The sequence below is a fragment of the Salmo salar genome, chromosome 29, assembly GCF_965601325.2.
Source record: "Salmo salar chromosome 29, fSalSal1, whole genome shotgun sequence".
Lineage (NCBI taxonomy): Eukaryota > Metazoa > Chordata > Actinopteri > Salmoniformes > Salmonidae > Salmo > Salmo salar.
In genome coordinates, this window is record NC_138319.1 from 19638729 (window position 1) to 19659538 (window position 20810).

Genomic DNA, 20810 nt, shown 5'->3' on the forward strand with positions numbered 1-20810 from the left:
GTAGAAAAAGATCAGAATTGGGCTGCCTGTGTAAATACAGTCAAATTGACCTCCGTTAGAACATAGAACAGACTGCAATCCCAATTTCGGGACAGTTCTTTCTTATTCCGTATTGTTAATGGCCTTGTCAAAAAAAATCCTGGCTGAAAGGCAGCTTTTGTTTTTTTGTTAGTGTGTGCATGAGACCCCATACAGCAGCAATTGTTTTGTCCTGGACACAAAGAAAAGTCACAAAAAAACTGGCTTTTACCATTCCATCAATGAGATGATCTATTTTGAAACGAGTACTATTTTATCTGCCAGTGACAATTCTCAAAGCGCAAAATCAACACCACAGTCAGCTGTCATTGGAAATTAGGTGGTCACTCAAACAAAAACATAAGCCCATTTCAGGCATAGTCCCTATCTCCCGATTTGACTTCCCTTACCTGAGGCACTCTCATTCAGACCACATGATATTGTCATGTAATCCAACATTTTCACAGTGCAACCATTCTATTCTCACCCACATGACCGATGTAACCAGATCTCTATCTATCTCTCTCCCTCTCTTTTTATACATATCCTCCATACGGACAGCTGGTTGAGTGTGGTATCAAGGCTTATGTTACCCATGTGAGGAAGGAATGAAACGGCCACTGGTGTTTACTCAACCATTACATTTAGAGATCTACCTTGAAATCAGCTCTTAACCAGTTTTCTCAGGAGCTAAAAAAAAAAGACTTCTCACACCCCCACCTTGTTCTAAAACTTGGTGAAAATATTTGGTTTAGACAATCTTCTAGATTATGAAACAGTTGCGTTGGAAGCAGATAACGTTATTTGTCATTTCAACACGAATGAGTAAATTGTACGTGGTCTAGCAAAGGTTCATAATAGTCACTTCTATTAGTGTATTTTCTACTAGCGTATATCCGCCACTAGCATGTGGTTTCTTGCTTGTGTGAAAAGAGTTGTTGATGGAGAAGTGGCTGGGTCATGTTCAGTAGGTACCAAACAGAGTGAAACAGGGACGTAGCCTACTATCTGATGACAAATCCTTGTGTATATTTTCCATTGCAAAATGTTTTGCTACGTGTGCCTTATAATGAACACCACCCAGGTCACACAGTATACATTGCTTCTACAACACTATGTGTCGCTGATGTCTAACGCCAGGCGAGCTGCCAAGTTTGGAACACACACGTTATTATGGTCACTCACTAGTGCCAGACGTGATATGAAGTTCAATTTGCTGAAATGAGTACTGACTATAGTACTGAATCCTTACACACCCCCTGGGCATACTTCTATTTTCATATTCCAATTTTCATGGATCCCTCTGAAATGGTTGCGTTACAAACAGTGATATATTTGATGCCTGTACAGTATTTGCTTTATACCTTTCACCTTGTTAGACCTGCATTGGACATGTATTTGGCAAACGGGAGAAGATCTCATTTAAAGCTAACTAAGTCAGCAGAAAGGAGAGGGCTCCCATTTCGCTGTGGAGGAGAGGAAGTGGTAGTGTTTATCATTGTGTAGAAAGCAGTGTCAGCAGTAAGGAAGCTAAATAAGGCTGAGGTTGGAGAAGGGAATGGCATGGCTAGCGAATAACATTTCAACCTAGGGCTTTCTCATGATTGGTGGAAGAGATAAACAATGTCCATGAGTCAGATTTACAGTTAACCACCTATATAGTGTATGTGGCCCATGCAAGAATCAAACCGCTCCTCTCCTCTCTTTCAGGGCTCACACGTGCTTCAACCGCCTGGACCTTCCCCCATACCCCTCCTACACCATGCTGTATGAGAAACTGCTGATTGCTGTGGAGGAGACCAGTACCTTTGGCCTGGAGTGAGACTAACCACTGGCATTGACCCCTGACTGACTTCCTCTGGCGCCCTACTAACAAACTATTTTCTTTTTACGTACAAATATTAACTCTGGACAAATGGTATTCTCTGTTGTTGTTTTCTTACAATACGTACCTGAGGAGTAGGTTTGAAAAAGAGGGATCAAACGTATTAAAACTTGCATGCACTGCATCACTCATCTGAGACATTGTACATAAACCAACATGTATGCAATCGTGAAGACCCTGGCTCCAGCCTGTTCTATGACCCCCCACTTTGTTCACCTCATGGTCTCATCAGTTTAATCTTCCCCATAAGACTCTATTCCAGCTCCAAAGACTGAGGCTGACACTATGCAGGGGAGGGGCTTGCTCCACCGGCCGCCACCCACAGCCCGCCACCTCTGACATCAGAGGAAGTGACATCGGCGGTGACCCCCTAAAGATCGTAAGTCTCTCCAGACCTTAATCTTGTCCTATCAATCATCGCAGAGCATTTTCTGAAATCACCTTGACTCCCGACGACTATTCAGTGACAAGACCAAACATTTGTTTTATTTCCATTGTTACATTTAATAAACATGTTTAATGCATGTTTCACCAATTGCTTTATCATCATAAGGGCATCACCGTATTCCTCAGAGTGGATGAACAGATGCTTTTTAGGAATTCATTCACTGTTCTGAGTCCATGCCCAGCCTGTGTGTACTTACAGCACACAGTTGTCTGAATCTCCCGCCCAAGAAAGATACTGTACTGTGCCTCCTTGAGTTATTGCCTCAGTGACACCAGCTATGTGTTAATGAATCACACATCCTATTGGAGACGCCAATGGAGTGGTGCAATGGTTTTTCCTGCATCATGGCAGTAGGAGGCTTATTAGAGTCAAGTCACAGTTCCTGTACAGTACAGTGAGAGGAACTGTAGGGACCCAGGTGATGATGATGTAACTAGTACAAGGCTAAGATTAGAATGTGAAAGGCTAAGCTCTGAGAGCTCTCTTGTCAGCCTTGCAGAGTCATTGAGCTCACACCATAAATAATACCCTTGTCATTCGGACCATGGGTTTTGCAATCTTAGCCCAAACGCTGACTGAGAGATCTCAACCATAGAGGTAAATTCTGTACTCAGTGATGCACTGTGCAACTTTGATGGAGTGTAACATCATGTTGAACATCCCTTTCTGTCCTGGTCTAGTGTTGACAATTATTCTTGGGGTCTCGTCCTTTGTTTTTACATTTTCATTGAAAGGATGTACACTAAATGGCAGTTTCCGGAACACAGATTAGGCATAGTCCTATACCAGTGGTATTCAAAGTCGGAGGGAATTGCAGTCGTGTTTATTTTGGGAGGGTGGCCAGAAAATTAGGATTGTATATTGTCCCATACAATAATATGTAAATGTTTTTTGAGAAACATAATTAGAAAAATCAAATTTTAGTAAGTAAATGTATTTATTGGATTATTTTAATTACATTTTGATAAATGATGAAAATGTAATCAATTTAAGGTTATTTGTTTGTGTAAAAATCGAAATTGACTGATTTTCAGGTTTCGCCAGAAATTCGGACAAAAGAAAAGGGGTCCCCGCTGAAAAAGTTTGAATACCACTGTCTAGACTAAAAAGCTATTTCAATGAAGATTCTCCATTGACCGTGCTTTTTAGTCCTGAACTAGTATTAATCTGTTTCAGGAAAACCAGCCCTAAATGGCCCCTAGTTATACTGTAAAATACTGTAGATTGTCCATGATTGAAGCTACAGCTGTTGTACTATGATTATAGTATAATATTTGCATGGAAAGAACCAGGGCTACTACAAAAAAAAAGAAATGTTCAGGGAGCAAAGAAGATTCTTGTTAGTTTCGTTTCATAAGTACTGTCGTTTTTTTCTATAATGTTTTTGGATTTTTTTGGTCAAAGCTGGTGATGTAATATTATGGTTTCTCTTTAGGACCATAAGGTGGAAAACTAATTTGAATGTTTTGTTTGGTAAACATTGTCCAGTATTGTTTAGGTGTTTTTATAATGACGGCATAGGAATTGAAATGCTTTCAAAAACAGGACTTTTACGTGTTTTTCTCCCCCATGTGTACATACCGTTTTTTGTTACTTCTGCCTTCATTTAGTATCTTTTATATTTTTCATGATTTTGAATTGTATTTCAAAACGGCTTTGTTCATTTAGAATTTGTGGGGAAATGTTGGTGTTGTCTTCCTTCTCTTTCCACTGTAAATGTAACCTTGACCACTTCTTTCTCTTCCTCATTCTATTTCGTCACTATCTGGCCAAGTTGCAAAGTCAGAAGCCCTGTCTAGTTCTACTAGTTCTATTCTTAAAATCTGATTTTAAACCTAACCGTGACTCTAAACTTATCCACACTGCTAACCTTATGCCTAACCCTAACCTTAAAAATGTTTTGTTTCATACATTTTTATGATATAGACAATTTTGCAGTTTAGCCATCTAGTGGGAACCCAATCTATCCATCTTCTATGTTGGTATTGACTGGTGAAAATGGTTGTTTATTCAAGTTGTTGATGTAGGAATTGCATCCTTAATGGTCGAAGACACAGATAATGTCTGCATACGAAATGGTACCCTATTCCCTATGTAGTGCACTACTTTTGACCAGGCCCTCTCAAAAGTAGTGCACTATATAGGGGTTGGGTAGCCATTTGGGACATACAAATGTGTCATGTAGAGAATAAGTAATTTTGTTTGAATTGTCTAGCATTGTATTTTTAAAAAAATATGAAATTCAGTAGTCTATTTTTACTGGCTTTATGAAGAATTTTATCCATAGAATATCCTGGGCATCCCTTGGTATGATCGATCCTATAATATGAGGATATTTATTAAATTAATATTGCTCTTAAATTATTCAATATTACCCTTAAATTATTCTAAATGATCTATGTACGTTGTTTAAGTGCATTAACTATTCAAATATTTAACATCAGAGCTTGATCAGAGCTTTCAAATAAATAATGCACTGATAATTCAATATCGATAATTCAATCTAACTGTACTACAGTTTGTTTATGAGTACCTTATTTTTGTGATTTTTTTAAATCAATCTTTTTATTTTTCATGTTATATCCCCTTGGGAACAGCAAGGTAAAACAGTAGATCTTCCAATCGTCAGTCAAAAACTGGCAGAAAGATTGTGATATAGATTAGCATTAGCATCTATACCTTGTTGATATGACTTGATAAAAGGCTCCCACTTATGGAAATTGGTCCTTTGTCCTCTCCTTTTTAACTTTCCTTGTCCTGTAGGGCTTTGTCTTTCAGAATTGTGACATTTTGAAAGACATGTTTATGATCAAATCTGGTTTGATGACAGGTCACTAAATTCTCAGGCTGTGCTTTCGCTCCATGTACTCATATCACTGTACACGAATGTCAATAAACAATCACTTTGTAATTAATCTTTTGTCTCTAGTCCCTTTGAATATGTTTCACCTCAATGTAGTGAAATAGATGGATATTGGCAGAGCCACTAAAACCAAAATGCCAGTGGTACAAATGTTACCATAGTAGCTTCAGGATTAAAGAGCCTGATAAGGTAGAGGAATGTTTGAGACCTTGATAACTAGGCTCCTAATCTATAGAGCCCCACAGTGGATCAAATCAAATCAAATTTATTTTTATATAGCCCTTCGTACATCAGCTGATATTCTCAAAGTGCTGTACAGAAACCCAGCCTAAAACCCCAAACAGCAAGCAAAGCATGTGAAAGAAGCACGGTGGCTAGGAAAAACTCCCTAGGAAAAACTCCCTAGAAAGGCCAAAAACCTAGGAAGAAACCTAGAGAGGAACCAGGCTATGAGGGGTGGCCAGTCCTCTTCTGGCTGTGCAGGGTGGATATTAAAACAGAACATGGTCAAAATGTTAAAATGTTAAAATGTTCATAAATGACCAGCATGGTCAAATAATAATAATCATAGTAGTTGTCGAGGGTGCAACAAGCACGTCCGGTGAACAGGTCAGGGTTCCATAGCCGCAGGCAGAACAGTTGAAACTGGAGCAGCAGCACGGCCAGGTGGACTGGGGACAGCAAGGAGTCATCATACCAGGTAGTCCTGAGGCATGGTCCTAGGGCTCAGGTCCTCCGAGAGAAAGACAGAAAGAGAGAAAGAGAGAATTAGAGAGAGCATATTTAAATACACACAGGACACCGGATAAGACAAGAGAAATACTCCAGATGTAACAGACTGACCCTAGCCCCCCGACACATAAACTACTGCAGCATAAATACTGGAGGCTGAGACAGGAGGGATCAGAAGACACTGGATGCGTCATAATAGCCATAAAACCTAGCGGTCAAACACGGAAATGGTTCCAATCTTTTTTTAACCATTCATTTTTCCCATAGAGGATTTTAGAACTACTTCAAATAAGGTCTGTGTTTCGTGTATTCTTACCCTGGTGTGACATTTTGATAATCATGTAAATCTCTTTCGGACAAGGAGACTTTAATCAATATAATCAGCTCTATTTACTCTGATTCGGAAACGCTAATTAGCATCAAAGTAGACATGGAAGACTACAAATCCCTGCAGGCTTCTGCACGTCATCTCTAGCTGACACCTTTGCTGTCAGCTAGCTAGCTACCTTGATCCAAACAAAAGATCTATTGAACATTTTCATTTACTGTTCCATATTTTATTTTACTAATATTTGTTGGCTTATTTGTGCAGTTGGTCTTGTCTTGTACAGAATACTTTCCTAAGGGCCTCCCGAGTGGCACAGTGGTCTGTGCTACTAGAGATTCTGGGTTCGAGTCCAGGCTCTGTTGCAGCCTGCCGCGACCGGGAGACCCATGGGGCAGCGCACAATTGGCCCAACGTCGTACAGGTTAGGGGAGGGTTTGGCCGGCAGGGATGTCCTTGTCCCATCACGCACTAGCGACTCCTGTGGCGGACCGGGGCACAGTCCACTGTGTTTCCTCCGACACATTGCTGCGGTTGGCTTCCGGGTTAAGTGGGCATTGTGTCAAGAAGCAGTGCGGCTTGGTTGGGTTGTGTTTCGGAGGACGCACGGCTCTCGACCTTCGCCTCTCCCGAGTCCGTTAAAGAGTTGCAATGATGAGACAAGACTGTAACTACCATTTGGATACCACGAAATTGGGCAGAAAATGGGCTATATATATATATATATATATATACCGTAAATTCCGGACTATAAGCCGCAACTTTTTTCCCAGGCTTTGAACCTCGCGGCTTAAACAATGACGTGGCTAATATATGGATTTTTCCCGCTTTCAATTTTTTTTTCTACAAAAAAACACATTCTGTGACGTGCTCAGTTTTTGGGCGGCATGAAGCTTTCATTAGACCAATGAAATTGCCGAACGGGTTAAGGTCAAACAACTTTTTTGTTTACTGTTTAGATTAAATCGAGCGCTCTCAAACTTCCCATCATTCTGATTACGGTAGTCATTTTGTCACCCTCATCATGGCAAAGACACGGAGAAATGCATCTGATGCAGCTTTCAAGTTGAAGGCGATTGATCTGGCTGTTGGAAAAGGAAATAGAGCTGCTGCACGGGAGCTTGGTCTTAATGAGTCGATGATAAGACGTTGGAAACAGCAGTGTGAGGAATTGCAAAAAGACAACTAAAGCTTACTGATATTTTTTTATTTTTTGTTACAAGCCGTGTTTCGTTAAAGCCTATTTATTTTTGTTACAAGCCGTGTTTCGTTAAAGCCTATTTATTTTTGTTACAAGCCGTGTTTCGTTAAAGCCTGTGTAAAGTTCATTTGTTTCTATGTACCGGTAGGCACCTGCGGCTTATAGACATGTGCGGCTTATTTATGTTCAAAATAAATAAAACAATTAAATTCAGTGGGTGCGGCTTATATTCAGGTGCGCTTAATAGTCCGGAAATTACGGTACAGGAAAGTATTCTTTCTATATATATATATATATATATATATAAATAGAATACTTTCCTGTCGGATATTTACAATGTGCCATGAATACTAGGCTAGTTCTTTGTTCTTTGCAAAGAAGCTACCTACCTTGATGATATTAGCAACATACCCTTATTTTACCAGATCCTTTTCTCTTTCAGCCGGTGGAGGTCTGTATTTTCTTAAATGATTGATTCATCAATGCCACAAACCTGGGACATCGACGAGCACAGTATGAACTATTGTTACTATCCGAGAGAGCACAGATTCTTCTGCTTTTCCATTTTAGGAATTAGACCAGCACAAATAGAGAAACAACTGGATGTGTAAGGTAGGTTTAATATAAAATACTAGGTCATCGCCAGCAGAATGATAAATATAGACTCAATACAAGGAAGCCATGCCTAAATACAGCTATATCAACACCCTTGTCAATTGTTGGTCCATATCATCTCAAAGACAGTACCATAAAAGACAGTACCACACAGGCCAGTACAATAGTCTACACATGGATCGGAACCTAAAGGCACACACAGTACCAACCAATACTACTCACCCAACAGACAGAGCAGATGTGGACCAGTGCTGCCTTGGCTGCATTCTTCTGGTCTGCAGCTACTCCCTTCTTAGCAGCCGTCGCCGTAGTATCAGTCAACAAGTTCAAGTTCAACTTACGAGTGGAGCATGTGTTATATATATATACACAGTGCATTCGGAAAGTATTCAGACCCCTTGACTTTTTTCACCTTTTGTTACGTTACAGCCTTATTATAAAATGGATTTAAAAAATGAAATCCTCAGTCTAAACACAATACCCCATAATGACAAAGCGAAAACAGTTTTTTTTCTTCAATTATTGCAAATTAAAAAACAGAAATACCTTATTTACATAAGTATTCAGACCCTTTGCTATGAGACTCGAAATTGAGCTCAGGTGCGTCCATTTTCCATTGACCATCCTTGAGATGTTTCTACAACTTAATTGGAGTCCACCTGTCGTACATTCAATTGATTGGACATGATTTGGAAAAGGCACACACATGCTATATAAGGTCCCACAGGTGACAGTGCAAGTCAGAGCAAAAACCAAGCCATGAGATTGAAGGAATTGTCCGTAGAGCTCCGAGACAGTTTTGTGTCAAGGCACAGATCTGGGGAAGGGTACCAAAACATTTCTGCAGCATTGAAGGTTCCCAAGAACACTCCATCATTCTTAAAAGGAAGAAGTTTGGAAGAACCAAGACTCTTCCTAGAGCTGGTCACCCGGGAGAAGGGCCTTGGTCAGGGAGGTGGCCAAGAACCCGATGGTCACTCTGACCGAGCTCTAGTGTTTCTCTGTGGAGATGGGAGAACCTTCCAGAAGGACAACCATCTCTGCAGCACTCCACCAATTAGGCCTTTATGGTAGTGGCCAGACGGAAGCCACTCCTCAGTAAAAGGCACATGACAGCCCGCTTGGAGTTTGCCAAAAGGCACCTAAAGGACTCTCAGACCATGAGAAACAAGATTGTCTGGTCTGAGGGCACCAAGATTGAACTCTTTGGCCTGAATGCCAAGCGTTACATCTGGAGGAAACCTGGCACCATCCCTACGGTGAAGCATGGTGGTGCCAGCATCATGCTGTGGGGATATTTTTCACCTGCAGGGACTGGGAGACTGGTCAGGATCGAGGGAAAGATGAACGGAGCAAAGTACAGAGAGATCCTTGATGAAAACCTACTCCAGAGCGCTCAGGACCTCAGACTCGGGCGAAGGTTCACCTTCCAACAGGACATTGACCCTAAGCACACAGCCAAGACAACGCAGGAGTGGCTTCGTGACAAGTCTCTGAATGTCCTTGAGTGGCCCAGCCAGAGCTCGGACTTGAACCTGATCGAATGTCCTTGGAGAGACCTGAAAATAGCTGTGCAGCGACGCTCCATATCCAACCTGACAGAGCTTGAGAGGATCTGCAGAGAAGAATGGGAGAAACTCCCCAAATACAGGTGTGCTAAGCTTGTAGCGTCATACCCAAGAAGACGCAAGGCTGTAATCGCTGCCAAAGGTGCTTCAACAAAGTACTGAGTAAAGTGTCTGAATACTTATGTAAATGTGATATTTTATTTTTAATACATTTACAAAAATGTCTAAAAACCTGTTTTGCTTTGTCATTATGGGGTATTGTATGTAGATTGATGAGGGGGAAAAAACAATTTAATCAATTTTAGAATAAGGCTGTAACGTAACAAAATGTGGAAAAAGTCAAGGGGTCTGAATACTTTCCGAATGCACTGTACAGTATATCAATATAAACTGGGTGGTTCGAGCCCTGAATGTTAATTGGCTGAAAGCCGTGGTATACCACGGGTATGAAAAAACATTTATATTTACTGCTCTAATTACGTTGGTAACCAGTTTATAATAGCAATAAGGCACTTTTAGTGTTTGTCGTATATTGCTAATATACCACTCCGTGTTGCGTCGTGCTTAAGAACAGCCCTTAGTCCTGGTATATTGGTCATATACCACACCCCCTCGGGCCTTATTGCTTAAATACCATCTAAATGACCCTCCCCCAATTGTATCCATAGAACAGAATAATGACTTAAAAGGGTGGACATCTCCAGATCTGAATGGAAGAAGTTTATATAAGCTTTTGTTCCAGCCCAACTCAAACCTGATTACAAATTAAAACCTATCGCCTTGATTTGGTATGTTGATTATTTACGTCAGATGTTAGAGCTGGGCTGGGACAAAACTTTTCACACACTCCTCTCCAGGACCTCCTGCAATGACTGAAACAGAACAAAGCAGGAGAACAGTGCTCTAGATTGAAACAGTTTACCGAGTTGCGAGGTGATAAGACTCAGGCATACCCGTTGGTTATGGAATAGAGAAGGTGCAAATAAGGTTTTTAATTTGGCAACAATAACATGGCAGTAATTTTACCTCAAAAACAGATGTGAATACCAAATCATTTAAAACCCACCATAGCAAGTAAGACTAAATAAGGTTGCATAACCTTGCCTACTAGCTATACTAATGATCTGCTGTCCAGAGGGAAACAGCAAACAGATCAATGTCTTCACGCAGTAAAGTAACCACACTGTTGACTCAAGAGATAAGAGCTAATCAGTCCATCTCTGAAACCTCTCAAAAAGCCAGACCAAAATAATACAGCTAGCTAGGTAGCTACAAGTCAAGTATTAGGCTACTTGAAGTAGGCTCCTCACCCACAGACCCAAAGAAACCTAACCAATAACGCCTAACTTCACCATCTTAGCTAGCTAGTTAACTAGCAAGCTAAACTGTTGGTTTATAAAAGCTAAACTTTTTATAAACTTCTCATGCATTTAAATGGCTAGACAAATAGATGGCTAATGTAGCCATAGCCAGGCTAATGTTACTAACCATGAGCTAGCTAGCTAGCTAGATAACAGGTATTGTGTACAGTAAATAAACAATTTAGACAATTTATTTATTACTAAATTTAGCTAACATTAGTTAATCCAGCAATCCTTATCTTTGCCTCGATTCAGCAATCTCGTCACATCATGGCCCTGGTGAGTGACGGGAAGTTTGAGACAGGCATTTGTAGTTGTGTCATACTGACATTAGCAGCTAATTAGCATTTCATTTTGGGGGTAAATACAGGGGACTATATTGATAAAAGTCACCTTGTCCGAGAGAGATTTACATGGTTATCAAAATGTCATGCCAGGGTAAGCCTACACGAAACACAGCCCTTATTTGAAGTATGTCTAAAATCCCCTATGTGAAAAATGAATGGTGGAAAAATGATTGGAAACATTGTTTGACCGCAAGGTTTTATGGGTATTCTGACCCATACTGTGGTACTACATACCACTCACCAACAACAAACAGCACAGTGCAGCATAAGTGCACTACTACGTGCACTACTACTACTCAGTGCAAGAGGCGTCACTACAGTCCCTGGTTCGAATCCCGGCCCAGCGTCGTCCGGGTTTGGCCAGGGTAAGCCGTCATTGTAAATAAGAATTTGTTCTTAACTGAGTTGTCTAGTTAAATAAAGGTTACATTTACTATTACTACAGTATGTGCACTACTGCACTACTGTCCTTCACCAGAAGAGGGAGAATTGGATTCTCTGCACTCTAATGTACACTGCAGATTCTACAAAATACACGTTCTGCTATGCAAACCCACTCACTCAGGTGCAAGCCTTTAGTTAAAATAGAGAAAAAGACACCATATAATCTATTGTTTTTAATGTATTGTGGTGGGTGTGTTTCTGTAGGGTATTGGAGGGTGGAGGGTGGAGGCAACATAACAGTTGTTTCCATTGCCAGATGAGCAATAAAGTATTCTGTTCTATTATACTCTATTTTCTTCTATTATTCTAATGACTCTCACTGGTTAATGTGTCCAGATTTTACTATGAAAAAATACTATGAAAACTGATACAGGTTAGACAAGGGGAATGTATAGTGACAATCAATTGATTATATTCGTTATTATCTTACTGGGAATTCTCCCTTTCTCATTGAGCTAACGGTAGTGTAGTGTCCGATTAGTTAAGATATTTAAAGCAAATTTAACTTAATTGAATAAGACTCATGGCACTGCGCCCACTGTAGGCTGATCTTATTTATGTGGAGAGCCTTCCCCCTGCCTGTAATAAAGTAGCATGCGGCACCCTATTTGGTCAAATTACTTGTCAATCAAGAGTGTTACCACGGTGACAGAGAGCAAAGTATCTGACTGGTAAACTTGTATTCATTCATCCGTTGTTCATACTGATGAGCGAGCGAAGTTAGAACAGATCGCCCGGTTACAAACAGTTAGTGGAGTTGAAAATATTGATACATTGTTGCACCCTTCGACATAATTTAATTGAACATGAAAGTAACAGTTCTCTCATCTGAAATATCCGTGAGGCATGCGGTCTTATTTTATCACTCCTAAGCAGCGAAGTACTGCTATTTTTGTGGTCACTCTGTAGGCAACGTTTACTAGCCATCTATTAGCTAGGGAAGTTTGGTTGCGGTAGCTGTTAGGTTTGTTTGAAAGTAACAGGAGATAGCAAGCTGTAAAACCTTCAGTCCTGACCGAATAGACGCGATGATTCCTGAATATAGTCCCCGGACCAGCGAGACAACACGTACGCGTTGCCACTATGGTCAGGCAGCCGAACCAAACCAGAACCGATGTGGGCTACTCTCCGAAATCAAAACTCCTATCAAGAATGAACTATTCACTGACCACTACACCATCATTCCGGGCAAAGAACTTGGCAGGTACCATACGTGCTTAATAATTACAGGAGTAATACAGAGGGCCATCTATCCATCCAGCTTGTCAAGTTGTCTGTCTGTGAGTTTGTCTGTCAGCCTGAATAACCTTTTTGCTTACTGTGACTGTCTGTTTCCATACTTGTGAAAATATAATATGATACAGGAAAATGTTCCATTTCTTGATTAATTCATATTCAAATATCACGGTTTTGGCCTTTGGTAGTGCCACATCTCCATCCCTGCTGTCATTATGTAGGCATTTGTCTGCACCACAAGTTTACCTTTAATTGATTTTATATTTAATGAAACATTATGGGATGTTGTCCAGCAGTTAAACGTTGCAACATGTATTTTGGATTGTGCACATCCGTGTAAATTGGAGAATCCATTGAAAGGATTTGCATCAATGTCGCAGTGCACTTGGTTGGAACCAAACAATGATTGGTGCACTCCAATGTTAAACCATGAATACAGGGTCTCAGCTGCCAAATCATGCTTCCATTGTTTGTTGTTGTTTGGTTTGAGAATGCTGAAGTATGCATGGCAGGCTATAGTAGTGGGCTTGCATTTTCTCCACAGCAAAGGTCACTCAAGTCCAGTGGTGTAAAGTACTTAAGTAAAAATACTTTAAAGTACTACTTGAGTGTTTTTTTGGGGGGGTATCTGTACTTTACTATTTATAATGTTGACTACTTTTACTTCACTACGTTCCTAAAGAAAATAATGTACTTTTTACTCCATACATTTTCCCTGACATACATTTTCCTATTTCACTTTTACTTGTCATTTTCTAAGCCATCTTTACTTTTACTCAAGTATGACAGTGTGGTACTTTTTCCACCACTGCTCAAGTCATATCTTTGCTGAGTGTTTGAACTGCAGTGTGGGCAGCCACACCTTGTGATGTGCCTGCTAAATCTTAAAACAAGCAGATGGGTTCTGTAATGAAACATGCAAGAGCTTTTCTTCACTGGGCCTAGTCTTGGGACCACATCATAACAATTACAGTACTAATGAATGCTTTTTACAAACACACTATTGTTTTTTTTTTTAACTTGATTAAGTATCTACATTTCTCTAAGCATAGGCCTATGACTTGGCAATGGCTCTGTTTCAAATTGCCTTCAGCTGCGACATAGATGCATCACCCTCCATGTTGTAAAGTTTGATGAAACACATGATAATTACAGCATAGCCTGCATACACTACTGTACCCTTTCCACTCAGCGACGCCAATGAAAATACATCAATACTTTGTCATTGGCACTTTGAAACTCCAAACTTCACCACCGAATAGGGTAAATCCATTTGTATTCAATCACTTTTTGACAGCACCCCATTTGATTTGAACAAAACCTTCCATACATATTTGCCCATTGTAGAAGTGCTCAGAAAGTGACTTTTTGGACCTGAATGACAAAACATTCACGAGAGGGAAATTTTCAAAGTTGACCCATTTTGCATACCTCACCATACCATGAGACATCCATGTCTTCATCACTAGAAAATATAAACAGTTCAGATTCACATCATTTAAAAGCTTCCAAACAGGGTTGTCAAACTATTTTATAATTTCTGGACATTTGTTGTTACCTTTAACGTCTATCTAAAAACGCATACACTTAAAAAAAATTCCCCATATACAGTGCCTTCAGAAAGTTTTCACACTAGAGGTCGACCGATTATGATTTCTCAACGCCGATACCGATTATTGGAGGGCCATTAAAAAGCCGATACCGATTAATCGGCCTATTTATTTATTTATTTATTTATTTATATATATATTTATTTATTTATTTGTAATAATAACAATTACAACAATACTGAATGAACAATGAACACTTATTTTATTTTAACTTAATATAATAAATTAAATCAATTTAGTCTAAAATAAATAATGAAACATGTTCAATTTGGTTTAAATAATGCAAAAACAGTGTTGGAGAAGAAAGGAAAAGTGCAATATGTGCCATGTAAAAAAGCTAACGTTTAAGTTCCTTGCTCAGAACATGAGAACATATGAAAGTTGGTGGTTCCTTTTAACATGAGTCTTCAATATTCCCAGTTAAGAAGTTTTAGGTTGTAGTTATTATAGGACTATTTCTCTCTATACCGTTTGAATTTCATAGACCTTTGACTATTGGATGTTCTTATAGGCACTATAGTATTGCCAGCCTAATCTCGGGAGTTGATAGGCTTGAAGTCATAAACAGCGCTGTGCTTCAAGCATTGCGAAAAGCTGCTGGCAAACGGAGGAAAGTGCGGTTTGAATGAATGCTTAGGAGCCTGCTGCTGCCTACCACCGCTCAGTCAGACTGCAGTCATCTGAAGGGATAGGTTCATTCTATGATTGAAATGACACCCTTCCCGTATTTAAGAGCATGTTGTCTCAACTGATGGCAGGCACAGCACAAACTCAGATGATGTGAAAATAAGGTTTAAGCTACAGCATATGCGATTCTGAAATAAATCAGAGGTTATACGCTTTTTGATCATTGACGTTAAAGGTTTAAAAATGACTTATTTTTTTAAAAGAAATGATCAGATAGTTTGACAAGCTTTTAAATGATGAAGACATGGATGTCTCATGGTATGGTGGCTTATTCCAAATGAATAAACTTTGATCACTTATCTCTTGAATGTTTTGTCATGCAGGTCCAAAAAGTCACTTTCTGACCACTTCTTCCATGGGCAAACGTGTTTGGAAAGTTTTGTTCAAATCAAAAGGGATGCTGTCGAAAGGTTATTACATTCAAATGGATTTACCAAATAGCTTTAGTCCATTTTGTTCTTGGAAGCCGTCTCTGTGGTTCGTCTCTGCTTTACTGACACAGAAAGAGGGGAGATTCCAGTGTGTTTTTATGAGTGGAATATCTCAGCCTTGTTTATCCACATAGCTCTCTGAACATGCCTGCCACAGTCTTGGGATAGGGACTTTTGCCACTGCACATTCTGAAGAGCACCAGTCAGACTAGGCATTGCAAACACTATACTCAACCATCTGAATGGCACCATGTTCACCCAAGGACAAGTATATTCAACTCCTGAGATTTGATTAAACTGATAAGTATGTGAGCTCTCTTCAACGTCAAAGTCATTGCCCTTTTTATAGAAGGTATTTGAGCTTTGTATGAGTGTCTAACGTTTTAGCGACTATTTAATAAAGGGGACATTCAGAATGTGGCTTTGCATCGCATGACCGGCCGTTGCGTCTGAGATTAGCTAAAGGCACTCACTTCAAAGTGTTTGGCTAAGCCACATACGAGTCAAATCACTGTGCGCACTGCCCATTGACCAGCTGCTAGGGAAGTAGCCTTCTGGTGACTGGTCACACGCATTCTTAGTCTAAAGCCCCAAATACACCCACTGTGAACCCTGGATTCTTAGATTTTTCAAAGAAAAAAGGAGTCAATTGCAACGAATATTAGATGAACTGGTTTCAGATCATTTTTAACTGCAAATTGAGGCCTAAAGGTAAACATACGTTTCACATCTCAATCATTGGAACGTCTCTAGCTGATCATGTGTTGCTATGTCCTCACTGTTAATTCATTTTTTTTTTCAATGACTATCCATTGTAAACAACCTTTACTCAAACGAAGAACGTAAAATGTCTGTAGGATCATAATAATTTCAAACCTTGCTTGCATTTCTATGCGATCGTATGTTTCTCTCTCTTATGTGTGGGAATAATTGGGAACAGATTTCTTAAATTAAAATCACTTTGAGATAATTTCCTGGTGTTTTTAGTCTATGTCCAACAATAAAAATACAAAAATATATATATATATAGATAGATACACACACACACACACACACACACACACACACACACACACACACACACACACACACACACACACACACTGCATTCCGAAAGTATTCAGACCCCATCCTATTTTCCACGTTTTGTTACGTTACAGCCTTATTTTAAAATGGACTAAATACATTTTTTCCTCATCAATCTACACACAATACCCAATAATGATGAAGCGAAAACAGGTTTTTACACATTTTTGGAAATGTATTACAAATAAAGAACAGATACCTTATTTACATAAGTATTCAGACCCTCTGCTATGAGACTCAAAATTGAGCTCAGGTGTATCCTGTTTTCATTCATAATTATTGATTCTACAACATGATTGGAGCTCCACCTGTGGTAAGTTAAATTGATTGGACATGATTTGGAAAGGCACACACCTGTCTATATAAGATCCCGCAGTTGACAGTGCATGTCAGAGCAAAAACCAAGCCATGAGGTCGAAGGAATTGTCTGTAGGGCTCAGAGACAGGAATGTGTCGAGGCACAGATCTGGGGAAGGGTACCAAAACATTTTTGCAGCATTGAAGGTCCCCAAGAACACAGTGGCCTCCATCATTCTTAATTGGGAGAAGTTTGGAACCCCCAAGACTCTTCCTAGAGCTGGCCGCCTAACCAAACTAATCAATCGGGGGAGAAGGGCCTTGGTCAGGGAGGTAACCAAGAACCCGATGGTCACTCTGACAGAGCTCCAGAGTTCCTCTGTGGAGATGGGAGAACCTTCCAGAAGGACCACCATCTCGGCAGCACTCCACCAATCAGATCTTTATGGTAGAGTGACCAGACGGAAGCCACTCCTCAGTAAAAGACACATGGCAGCCAGCTTGGAGTTTGCCAAAAGGCACCTAAAGACTCTCAGACCATAAGAAAACAAGATTCTCTGGTCAGAGGAAACCAAGATTGAACTCTTTGGCCTAAATGCCAAGCGCCATGTCTGGAGGAAACCTAGCAGCATCATGCTGTGGGGATGTTTTTGAGCAGCAGGGACAGGGAGACTAGTCAGGATCGAGGGAAAGATGAACGGAGCAAGAGGTCCTTGATGAAAACCTACTCCAGAGCGCTCAGGACTGGGGCAAAGGTTCACTTTCCAACAGGACAACGACTCTAAGCGCACAGCCAAGACAACACAGGAGTGGCTTCGGGCAAGACTCTGAATGTCCTTGAGTGGCCCAGCCAGGGCCCGGACTTGAACCCGATCGAACATCTCTGGAGAGACCTGAGAACAGCTGTGCCGCGACGCTCCCCATCCAACCTGACACAGATTGAGAGGATCTGCAGAGAAGAATGGGAGAAACCCCCCCCCCCCCCCCAAATACAGGTGTGCCAAGCTTGTAGCGTCATACCCAAGAAGACTCAAGGATGTAATTGCTGCCGAAGGTGCTTCAACAAAGTACTGAGTAAAGGGTTTCACTTTGTTAACATATTTCACATTTGCAAAAATTTCAAATATCCTGTTTTTGCTTTGTCATTATGAGGTATTGTGTGTAGATTGATGAAGAAAAAAAACGAATACATTTTTGGAATAAGGCTGTAACATAACAAAATGTGGAAAAAGTCAAAGGGTCTGAATACTTTCCGAATGCACCATATATTTTTTTGCTCAGAAAACTTGGGGGGCCAAATAAAATGACCCATGATTCTCCCAATAGCAGGCTGTTGATATTTGATTGTATAGGCTTCCTTTCTGTCTGACAACTGTGCTTCAGCAGTAATGTTAGTTTTGAGTTGTTGTTGGGGAACCCCGACATAAGGCATGGATGTCATGGAGTTAGCTGGAGTTGCATGACGGTGAACTATTTGTTAGATTTGGCAGTGTCTTTGCTTTACCAGTGGTATTAGGACCATTAGACTTTTACCAGGGACATTAAATTACCATCGCTGTCTGTCTGTACGCCTCAATTGAGGCTCTAGCCTGAGCCTGGTTTAGATATAATCTGTTTGTTTGGGTTGGCCTTGTATCAAATTCCTGTAAATAATGTGATTAATGAAGTTATCTGGCTGTAATGCTGAATTAAGCACTTGACTAATAACCCTACTAAGCTGTCCAAATTCCAGATTTCTCATATCAGTACGCCAACCGCCATGAGATTATGAACCTGTAAATTCAGCCTGGGACTAGATTTGAATTGTGCACATGGCACCTGTGTTTTAGTGTTTTCTGCATATTGCTACAAAGTTACTGTATTTTACCATTACTGAGTGTAGCGCCTTCAATGCAGTTACAGAGGTAGAGAAATATACAGAAGCCTGTGTTTTTTTGCATACTGACGATAAAGCATGAAAGACGAAAGCTCTGAGAACATTCTGTCTGTATCCCTTTGTACTGTGCACGGTGGTGTGAAGTGCGATCCCCGCGGTCCTGTGATTTTCATACTCTTGCACGTAGATAATTGCATGGCCTAGCGGTGGCCGCCCCAGCCCTACAGAATTCCACAGGCCTCCTGCTCTGGGGGAAACTCCCTGTCCGCATGTATCAACACCAGACCAGAACCAAGGCTTAGCCTATGTGTGAGTCATCAAAACTAACCCCATTAGCTGTAAGAGGACCTGGCCATGTAAAAAGAGAGCCCCCGTGTCATTTTGGTAGAATGTCCTTTTATATTTACGAGCTCATTGTCGAGCGTTGACAGCCCCAAACAGCAAGCATTGCAGATGTAGAAGCATGGTGGCTAGGAAAAACTCCCTAGAAAGGCCAGAACCTAGGAAGAAACCTAGAGAGGAACCAGGCTCTGAGGGGTGGCCAGTCCTCTTCTGGCTGTGCCGTGTAGAGATTATAATAGAACATGGCCAAGATGTTCAAATGTTCATAGATGACCAGCAGGGTCAGATGATGATGATGATAATAAATAATAACAGTGGTTGTAGAGGGTGCAACAGTTCAGCACCTCAGGAGTAAATGTCAGTTGGCTTTTCATAGCCGTTCATTCAGAGTTAGACAGAGCTTAAATTCACACAAGACACTGGATGAGACATGAGAAATACTCCAGATATAAGACTGACCCTAGCCCCCCGACACAAGCTATTGCAGCATAAATACTGGAGGCTGAGACAGGAGGGTTCAGGCGACACTGTGGCCCTGTCCGACGATACCCCCGGACAGGCCCAAACAGGCAGGATATAACCCCACCCAATTTGCCAAAGTACAGCCCCCACACCACTAGAGGGATATCTTCAACCACCAACTTACTACCCTGAGACAAGGCTGAGTATAGCCCACGAAGATCTCCCCCATGGCACGAGCCCGAGGGGTGCGCCAACCCGGACAGGAAGATCATGTCAGTGACGCACCCCTCCTAGGGACGGCATGGAAGAGCACCAGTAAGCCAGTGACTCAGCCCCCGTAATAGGGTTAGAGGCAGAGAATCCCAGTGGAGAGAGGGGAACCGGCCAGGCAGAGACAGCAAGGGTGGTTCGTCGCTCCAGTGCCTTTCCGTTCACCTTCACACCCCTGGTGCAGACTACACTCAATCATAGGACCTACTGAGAGATGAGTCTTCAATAAAGACTTAAAGGTTGAGACCAAGTCTGCGTCTCTCACATGGATAGGCAGATCATTCCATAAAAATGGTGCTCTATAGGAGAAAGCCCTGCCTCCAGCTGTTTGCTTAGAAATTCTAGGGACAGTAAGGAGGCCTGCGTCTTGTGACCGTGCGTGTGTGTAGGTAGGTACGGCAGGACCAAATTGGAAAGATTGGTAGGAGCAAGCCCATGTAGTGCTTTGTAGGTTAGCAGTAAAACCTTGAAATCATCCCTAGCCTTAACAGGAAGCCAGTGTAGAGAGGCTAGCACTGGAGTAGTATGATCACATTTTGGGGATTCTAGCAGACGTGTTTAGCACTAACTGAAGTTTATTTAGTGCTTTATCCGGGTAGCCGGAAAGTAGAGCATTGCAGTAGTCTAATCTAGAAGTGATAAAAGCATGGATGAATTTTTCTGCATAATTTCTGGACAGAACGTTTCTGATTTTTGCAATGTTACG

The 20810-nt window shown here is 41.0% G+C and overlaps 2 protein-coding genes across 3 annotated transcripts in view; both read left to right on the forward strand.

The window, feature by feature from the left end:
- The window catches only part of hecw1a (HECT, C2 and WW domain containing E3 ubiquitin protein ligase 1a), an 83672-nt gene extending 78406 nt beyond the window's left edge, over positions 1 to 5266 (forward strand). For both annotated transcript variants that reach the window (XM_045710956.2, XM_045710958.2), the window contains one exon: positions 1729 to 5266. In XM_045710956.2, the coding sequence (XP_045566912.1) occupies positions 1729 to 1840 (112 nt within the window). In that variant the 3' untranslated portion in view covers positions 1841 to 5266. The remainder of the gene's footprint in view (positions 1 to 1728) is intronic.
- A 7220-nt stretch (positions 5267 to 12486) lies between these two features.
- Positions 12487 to 20810, forward strand: part of LOC106590287 (serine/threonine-protein kinase 17A) — a 41487-nt gene continuing 33163 nt past the window's right edge. The window contains exon 1 of the mRNA XM_014181132.2: positions 12487 to 13011. Within this exon, the coding sequence (XP_014036607.1) occupies positions 12836 to 13011 (176 nt within the window). The 5' untranslated portion in view covers positions 12487 to 12835. The remainder of the gene's footprint in view (positions 13012 to 20810) is intronic.